Source organism: Serinus canaria, chromosome 2 (genome assembly GCF_022539315.1).
Source record: "Serinus canaria isolate serCan28SL12 chromosome 2, serCan2020, whole genome shotgun sequence".
Taxonomy (NCBI): Eukaryota; Metazoa; Chordata; class Aves; order Passeriformes; family Fringillidae; genus Serinus; species Serinus canaria.
The window spans coordinates 106,686,466-106,695,601 of NC_066315.1; the positions used below are offsets into that span (position 1 = coordinate 106,686,466).

At 42.5% G+C, this 9,136-nt stretch overlaps 1 protein-coding gene across 3 annotated transcripts in view; it reads right to left on the minus strand.

Annotated features, from left to right (window-relative positions):
• CHST9 (carbohydrate sulfotransferase 9) overlaps positions 1-8,111 on the minus strand; it is an 88,426-nt gene extending 80,315 nt beyond the window's left edge. Inside the window, exons 1-4 of one of the 3 annotated variants that reach the window (XM_050971448.1) lie at positions 8,020-8,111; positions 7,256-7,303; positions 7,055-7,155; positions 608-820 (exon numbers count right to left, since the gene is read on the minus strand). In XM_050971448.1, the coding sequence (XP_050827405.1) occupies positions 608-707 (100 nt within the window). In that variant the 5' untranslated portion in view covers positions 708-820; positions 7,055-7,155; positions 7,256-7,303; positions 8,020-8,111. Of the gene's footprint in view, positions 1-607; positions 821-7,054; positions 7,156-7,255; positions 7,400-8,019 lie in introns of all 3 variants that reach the window. The other 2 variants (XM_009089989.4, XM_050971449.1) reach the window with 2 other exon arrangements.
• Between the last annotated feature and the right edge of the window lie 1,025 nt (positions 8,112-9,136).

Sequence of the window (9,136 nt, forward strand, 5' to 3'; positions counted from 1 at the left end):
CTAGATTGAGCTGGGTTTCAACCCAAAACATCACAAATGGGAAACAAGAGAAATACAACTGAGAAATGTAATCTTGAGCCAGTGCTAACACAGATTTACCTGAAGTTGCTATATGACTGATGCTATATATAAAAATACTTCTAAGCCCAGTCTCAAACAAACAACAACAAAAAAGAAAGGGAAAGGATGATTCCATGAGCACTGCTATTTAGAAGACCACTTTTGTCTACAAAACACAGCAGTTTTTCTCCAAAAATTACTTTACAAAAATTGTAATGTACAAAACCCACAACAAATCATCATAGAGAATAATTTCTAAATTGGACGTGCAGAATGCTTTTGCAACACTTGCTTTTGCAAATGAAGCTGATACAATACGATTAGGTACTGTGTCAGCTAGGGGCATCTTTTCATGTGACTGAAGAAATTTCTTAATGAAGTGTAGCAATTGAAACAAGTCTGTTTTCAATGCCGTTTTACTTCCAAAGAGGTGTGGGGGATGGTCACTCCACCCTCAACTGATCTCAATAGATTTTATGGTCATCTTAAAATAATAGATGCAACTATTTAAAAAACCAAACAAAACAAGAGAGAAAGCCTAGCGTACCTGTATGTTGTTCTTCCATCCAAGCCTGCAGATACATGAAGAGGAGTAGACCAGCTACTCCAAACAGCAGTACAGACACGAAGACTTGTCTTAGGTTCATGACCCTACAAGGGGGCTTCTCTTCAGCTTTCAGAAGGACTCATTGCTCACTTTTCAGAAGTCTTCAGCATGCCTGCATCTTCTTGCAGAGAAGTCTTCCCCAGAGACACCCACCTGGAATAACAAGAGAGGGAGGTTGTTCTCGCGTTACACTTTTATTCTTCACCAGAGACCGTGTTAACAGCATACTATACACAAGCTGGAACTCTTACAAGCTATTGCTTTCAATGCTTATATTTCTGCTCACAGTCTCAATGTTCTTTCTACCCCCAGATGTGGTCCAAGCAGATGCGTTTCTCAAAGTGGCTGAAAAGACCATTCCACCTCCAGAAGAGCAAACATCACCTGCTGTCTTAAGGGAGGTGATGACCCAAATGAGGTCCCTGGGTGTCACACCAATGCCCCACTCTGCCCACCAACCACCACAACTGGGAAGCTACAGCAAGCAGCTGGAGCCTCCCAGGTGGCTGGATCACGCTCCAAGAGGCTGTCAGCCCCCTGTGATGGGTAACCCAGCATCTCTGCTTCTGGACCGTGTAATCATGTGTCCTTAAGGAGGGGTCACCCCACAACACAACCACTTGGCTCGCAGAGCCCCGGCGTCGGCTCAGCCTGTGCTTCGAGGAGTCATACAATGATATTCACCCTCAAACATGAACCCAAGTTGAGTTTTGCACGATTAGGAAATGTCAGCATAATATGGTATCAGTAAAAGAGCGAAAAATTAATTAATGGCTCATCTTTTTATTCAGCTCTGTTTTGCAATATGGAGAGGGACTTGTCAGGAACTCAATTCTTGCCACAAAGTTTAATGGAAATGAGCTCAACTGTAAAAACTTATCAAAAAGATTTCTTTATTGAACAGCAGCGGGCCCAGAGAAAGTGATTTACCTGATACCCTCCACATGCCACAAAGGGGTTATAAAATCCATTTTATAAAATCAGAACATGGATCACTAGAGGACAGCTCCTTAACCTGAATAAGAATATGCTCACTTTGAAAGGGCATTATTAGAAGCTGAAGACTGTTGTTGAAACTGGCCTGCGCAGGAAAAGAAAATGCCTTAAAATTCAACCTAATGGACACTGTTGTCAGTACATATGACAGAAGTGTCTGATGAACTAACACATAGAATTCTAGGAAAAACTCAAGCTTTTAAAGGAATACAGCCAACTGGAAGATATTTGAAAGATAAATCTGTTAAATACACAGAAAAGAAAATGCAGCCTCTTAACAGTTATTCTGAATCATACAAGTACTCCGTGTTCCACAAGTTTGTATTTTTTAATAACACAGTTACATCTCTAATTGCTGAGTTTCTAAAAATACAGTACACATAAAGCTTAGCAGGAACTCCCATTAAAAACAGCTGTTGCATGAACAAAGTAACCGTGTTAGAAAGATGCAAAAGATTTCAAGAACAACAAAACTGTTCAGGACTTTTCATATGCTTTTCCAATTCCATGCCATTAAACTATACACTTCTCTTAAGCACAAACTTGCCTGCAGAAAATGTAAGCCATGGTTTAAATATTAATCACTTTATGTGTAATTGTTCTGTAGAAGACAGATAGCTAGACATTAACAGAATGTAAATGATCTGTCTGAAGTTTTTTTCTAAGGGTCATGAAACAACAGGTTCAAAGCACGCTCATGAAAGGAAGGTGACAGAGGCTTTATTCTTAACCTTGCTCTTTCTACTTTGATTCTACAGAGAGGGAATTTCTTATATGTTATATACAAGTACCTGTTTGCAGCTATTGTGATGATTCATAGCATTGGAAGGAAGCAGTGAAAATTGGGCAAAAACCAAGAAAATGCTTGGGGAATGCTGTGAAATGCTTTTTGTATAGGTGTGGGTAGTGGAGCCTCCTGTCACCCAGATCTTCATCAGCTGTTATCACTTGCACCTTTTCTTTCTTACAGTGCTCTCGGCACTCTCAGACCTGCAGTGCTCTTTATGCTACAAAGCTACTTAGGGCTTTGCACCTAACTTCAGTGCTGCAGGAAATGCACTGTTTGCATGTCTTTAGAAGTCACTCTGCTGATGAGACAGAAGCTTCCCAACATAAGCAATGCTTCAAGAACCACCAGTCATAGAATCGACGAATACAAACCTCTTCTGTTTCCTACAAACAAAAGCTGTGTTGTTCATGTAACAGGACATTGACAGCATCTGGATTAGGAGGAAAAAAAAAAGCAGCAAATAAAAAGATATGAGGGTCTGAATATATCTTTGAAATAAATTACTTAAATTAGAGGTACTAGAAAGCAGGAATCAGTTTCTTGCTGTTTGGGATTTGCAAGTTTCTCTCATAATAAAAAGGCGAGGAATCCAGACACGCACAGTGACAGTGCATGCTTCCAAATAAGCCCACTTCTGTGATGTTGCTTTCTTCTATCTCTGACTACACAAAGCTCCCATATATTCAGCCCTTCTTTCTGAAAAACAGCATTCTTGAGTGAGCAAGGAAAGCTTTCTCAGGCTACATGGACAATGCTGAAAGGAAAGGATCTCACACCACATCTCCATGAACATTTCTGACACTTGAAGGCTGGCACTGCTGCTCTCTCTAGCCACTTGCTCTCATTCTCTCTGTTTGCCCAGCTCTTGCCACCAACATAAGCACTTTCTGACCAAGTTTAACCAAATTACAGCCCACAAAGAATTTACCTAAGGAATGTTGCCAGTGGTTTTTCCTTTAGCAGTAGCTGGTATCAGTACCACATACATCCATGACCCATGACAGCATAGGATATAGAGCTGACCTTGCCCAAACACCATCGTGGTTGCATGCAGCACCACCTACAAGCCCTGAAAGGTGATGATGAAAATGCACAGTAAAATAAGGAGCAATTTTAAGCAATTTAATCTGTTAATAAGAAAACAGATGTCTTTCCACAAGGTTAGTTTTGGTTTTGAGTGAAAAGAAGTTTGTAAAAGGAAACAGCAGTTCAAGGTGTTTTTCTTTTTTTTTCGTTTTGAACTACCAAACACACCCTAAGGCAGATTCACTCCACCATCACAGTCACTGTAATTATCTTTGTATCTAGAGTTTACACGCTGCTTGCAATTAGTTTTATTTATTTAAATTTAATTTATATGATACTGTGTTCTTCATTTACATGTTGACTAAGTTTTAAGATTAGTTTTAAACAAGAGTAACATTATTTTAAATTAAGTCTACAGATTTTAGCTCAGGTTAGAATCTAAATACAACAAACCCAACTATTCTGCTACCTTATAAGATTTTAAAGGCTTTTCAGCTTGAATGAGTAGTTTAATTTATTTAACACAGTGATTTGTAACCCCAATATGAAAAAGTTACAGTGACATTTAAAAAAGTCTGCGTCTGTGAGTCTTCTAGAAGAACTTGAAAAATGGCTGCACAACACTGACAAATTTGCTCCTTTCTTATTAAAAAGCAATGGTCATGGATTACACTCTCAGGCAACCTGGGCAAAAGGAAATACCTGCAAATATTCCTTAATCAAGATAAATGCTTTCTCATGGATGTGAAAAGCCAAGAAGCAGTTACTTTCAACCCAAGTATTTTCAAAAGAGATTAGCCATACCCAGAGGTTCAGCATCCCTACTTAAGCTATGATTTTTTTTTTTTTGCTTCTAGTTCTGGGCGACATGTCTCCCCTGGGTGATACCTTGACCATCCTTGGTGGATGGTTCTTGCTATGAGGGAACTAATGTAGCCTGAGAAACTGCTCTGTGCCTTCCACCTATGCTGAACCAGACTCTTGCTTTTGCCAAATGTCACCCCCATCTCTTTGGGACCCCTATGTCCCCACCTGTTTGAACTCAAGCTATGCACACCAAAATTTCAAGTTCTTTTGAGTACTGGAGAGAGTACATCCTTATCCATCATTAAGAAGTACTACACATCCTTATCCATCATGGAGAAAATCTGGCAGACAATAGCACTGTGTACCTTAGATGACAAACACAGTAAAAATTAAGAAATTTTACAGGTCTATAGTCATTCACTTCTGAGTCCAAATTGTTTAACATTTGTCAAATATTAAGAATTTCAAGAATCCTCATTCTACTGATTTAAAAGCTTTGCATTTTCCCCATTGTGTTTTGGGATCAAATAGGTACATTCCTGTACAGAGCCCACAAGAACAATTGAAATAACACAGTCACCCAAAAACAGGGAAGAGTGTGCCTCCTGCTTTTGGCATGATTCCTCCTTTCAGTACATCATCCAACTTTTTCTTCTTTTCATCCAACTTTTTCTTTCTTTCAATCAAACATACCTGCAGCTGAGGAGAGGCACCTGAGCACTCAGGTACCATTCCTGGCTCCTTCCTACTAGACCACACAATACCAATGGCACCTGGTCAGTATGTTTGGCTAACTTTAGATTAGATTTGCCAGGGTAACCCTCAACATCACCTAGTTTCAAAATCAAGGACATACAAACACAAAACATTAGGTTGCTGCTATTTAGAAACCTTTCCTTTTAATTTCAGATTTTTTTCCTTCACCTGGAAATAAAGAATACCAAGATGCAGGATTGATCAGCAAAACACAGATGAAAAATCCTTCATAATGGTCAAAACATTCATATTGCTGTGGGATACTACAAATTCCCACCCACTCAGTATCTCCTTAGACACAAATGAATTAATGAAAAAAAAAATGAGAAAAAGAACACAGAAAGCTACTGCAACTGCACAGTTTTGGGGTTTTTTGGTGTTTTTAATTTTCTTCCTTCCATCCTTACCTCAAGAAGCACTACATTTTCGGATACCTCCACTGGAGTTATCATGGCAAGACAATTTTGCAGTGAGGAATTATCTGCTGGACACTGGCCCAGACTACTTTCAGCTCAGTCAGTAGAAGGAAGCAAGGATATCTTCTCACTTCAACGCTCCCCCTCCTCCCTCAGTTCTCATCTGTTAGCTCATGTCCTACTTCACACGCAGATGATCCTCCAGGATCACCTTTCCACTGCCCACATCTCAACTTTCTGGCTTTACAACAACTAGCACAAGGCAGAGCTCCAGCTCCTAACAATGCTAGCACAGTTCCTCATATCAGGCAGTACTACTTTTTGTTCTGGTTTATTGCAGAGTTTGCTAGAAATAAACATACAGTATTTCCCATTTCCTATCTCCAAGCAAGTTAAACTGAGTGCTATGGCTGGGTGAAGTCAAAGGCCTTACAGAAATTTGAATTACCTGAGTAAGCAGATCAAGATAGTTGAACAGTGGTGCTGAGAAACTTTGTAAAAATTAAAAAACACTGAACCAACCAACCCCTCACCAAACAGCCCCCAGATAAACAAAACAAAAGCAAACAACAAAGCCCAAACCAAAACAAAATTCCCATAAGGGAGTTTTTCCTGTCCACAGAAATTTAATAGGGGTATACAGGCAGCAGCATACAGGCCCACTGTTACATCAGTCCTGCTGACATCTCAGCAACTTCTTCAGCTGAAGAGTTGCTTATAAGAAGGCTGTGTAAAAGTATAATTGAAGACACCATCTGGCCTGCACAACTTTTATTACTGGCAATAACAGAAGATTACTACCTACCAACACTGCAAATCAAGTTAAGAGAATTCTGTAAGAGTTCCATAAGACACAAATAATGAAATATTTTTTTATGAAATATATAGGGATTTCTCTTCAAAGGAGAGACTTGTTTTCATTAAAGTGGGTGTTCTTACTCACCCACTGCCAATTATGAAACAATAAAGCCCCTTTAAAAAATAGAGCTTAAAATTTTGAAATTTTAATAGCAGTCAGGAAATTCCAAACATCAACATCACCAAAGTAACTTCCCACCCAGTCAACCTGTACATATTTAATATTTTTTGACTTCACTCTCTCTTGCTTTATAGCAAGAGAGAGTGAAGTCAAAAAATATTAAATTGTTGTTATAGCAATTACATTTTGTTTTTAATGTACTTTATAGCATACAATATACTATACAAATTAATAACATGACAAAGAAAATATGGTTTGCATTTGAATTTGCCATTTTAATCTATTAACATCACTAGTTCCTCATTATCCTTTTGATATATTTCCAAAGGAAAAAAATCAATTTAAATGAAACAATGGGCATAGGTTAGATTCTGCTTCTGAGAACACACACACCATTTACCTGGTCCTGCTCCTCAACCATAAATCCTGCTAAACTTCAGACCATGTCAGTTTAATGAACATAGCAACTTGCCTCAGACACCTGAGGATTAATTTAAAGCTGCAGTTTTAGACAAACAAAAGTCAAGCTTGTGTTAAGAACAGATAAATGCCAAGTTGATCTACCCATGTGGATGCAGGCTGATACATCAACATCATGGAAAGTTTTGGTTACTTACAGAGAACAGAGAAGACACTGAAAGCATCAGGTCTGGAACTTCACCAGCTCACCAGGATATTCAGTTTCAAGGGTTTCATCCTACAGCTGCTGGACATCTTGCTTCAAAAAGGAAAAATCATTATTATTCTCAGTAACATTTGCCAATCAGGACTGAGGGACCTCAGCAGAAAAAGGCAAGTTTGGCACGCTTAGCTCTTACCTGTGTGAAGCACTCCTGGGAGTCAGTGAGCAGTCCCATGGAAGTCACCTGGATTTTGGGAAGTTAAACAAAAACACTGCTCACAAGACAGCAACTTGATGGCTCTCAGTCTTCTAAGAGGATTATAGGTGGGATTTCTTCCCACTGTCAGGATAAGGAACATCAGCAAAAACACTGTGTCAAAGCCAGATCTTCCCTTTTTTGAACTGTTGAAATGACACGGTCTTGTTTACGGACTGCAGTGAACCGAGGGGCTATCAGCATGCCAACAAGACTCGCAGCCTACCCCAGTCGTTCACTCTACTGCTAGTAAACGCACAGGCAAAACACAGTCCATTTTTTTATTTTGGAGACGTGCCACGAATTCCCGATTCCCTGTGTGTGACGAAGGAGGGGGGTGTGTGTGGGTGTAGGGAGTCAGCAGAAAAGTTGCTCGGTGCGCGGTGCCGCTGTGGGGGCTCTGCGATCCCCTCAACTTCTGAGCACCGCCGTCAGCCCCTCGGGGCCGCTCCCGGCGCCGGAGCCCCTCGCCACGGACACGCCGGGGGCCGGGGCTGACCCTCATCCCCCAGGACCGACCCTCATCCCCAGGGCCGGTCGGCGCTGAACGCACCGGGACGGCCGCGCCGCCGCCTCCGGCTCCGCCGCTCCGAGTCCCGGCGCCGCGGGGCTGGGCGGTGCCGGAGGGGAGCGGGGGAGATCCGGCCGCAAGCTTGCCCACCCTCCCGCCCGTCCCAGGTAGGTGCCCGGCGGCAGCCCCTCACCTGCCCGCCGCTCCCGCCGCTCCGGGGAGGCGCCTCCGCAGCGGCGCCTACACACAAAACTTTCCTCGCCAAACTTTGGGGCCGGGCGGGCTGGGGAGGGGCCCCGGAGGGCAGGGACACCCCCGGCCTCGGCGGGCGGGTCCCCGCGGGGCAGGTGAGTCCCCCCGGCCACCCCCGTGTGCGCCCGCTCCCCCCGTGGCATCGCGCTCCCTCCCCGCCGCCCGGAGAGGAAGAGCTTTACTCAAAGGTTTTGTTTGCTGCTACATATCCAGGGGTAGCTCTCCCTGCGCTAGCGAATAAATATGTCTAAGCTGCCAGGTAGAGGCAACTCATAGCTTTAATTAGCTACTAAAACAGGCAGTGTAGAAACTTTATTGCCGTCTATGGGAAACAGGATGACAGAGAAAAATGTTTAATTAGCGCTTATTGGAGCTTCACGTGTGCCTTGCAAACCTTATCTGCTTATTGTGACAATAGACCAACCATGTAGATAAATGACATTATCTCTCTTAACGGGAATATCGCTTTGCTTACATTTCTTCAGGGGAGTCCTTGAAGAAGTAGCTCTTAGCCCTTGCTAAAGTGAGGTAAGCACTGAGGAGTTCTGACTTTCCAAAGCCGCGCTCAAACGACTTCTGTGTCTTTCTCCTTTAGGCATTTGGTTGCAGGGCTGTGTTCCTAGAGCTACCCCAGCAGACAGGTACTTCTAAAATGCTCCCTGATTCGCTGCTCCAATGCTCACTTACGGCATCGAGGCCTCTCCTGGAGTAACAGTAATGTAACCATTCATGTTTTTGCAACATCTTTTACTCCAACAGGTTTCAAATCATCTCACTCACTGTTGAAACAGCACGCAGGGATCACTTCCCCAACCAGCGCAGCACCGCCTTCGGCAGGAAGCTGAACAACGCCCACCAGCTGAAATCCAGCGTTTCAGAGCAGAGGGTAGAGGTGGGTGCTGCTCAGATTTCCAAGGAAGGTTTACTAGGCAGAGAGTGTAATTACCCTGCCCAAAGCTTAGATGTTCGTTGAAAAGTGCTCCAGGATCTGTAACAGCCGTGGGCAGCCAAGACCTGTGTGCAGGAGCATTCCCTTGGATTTTCAATCCAGGTGTTAA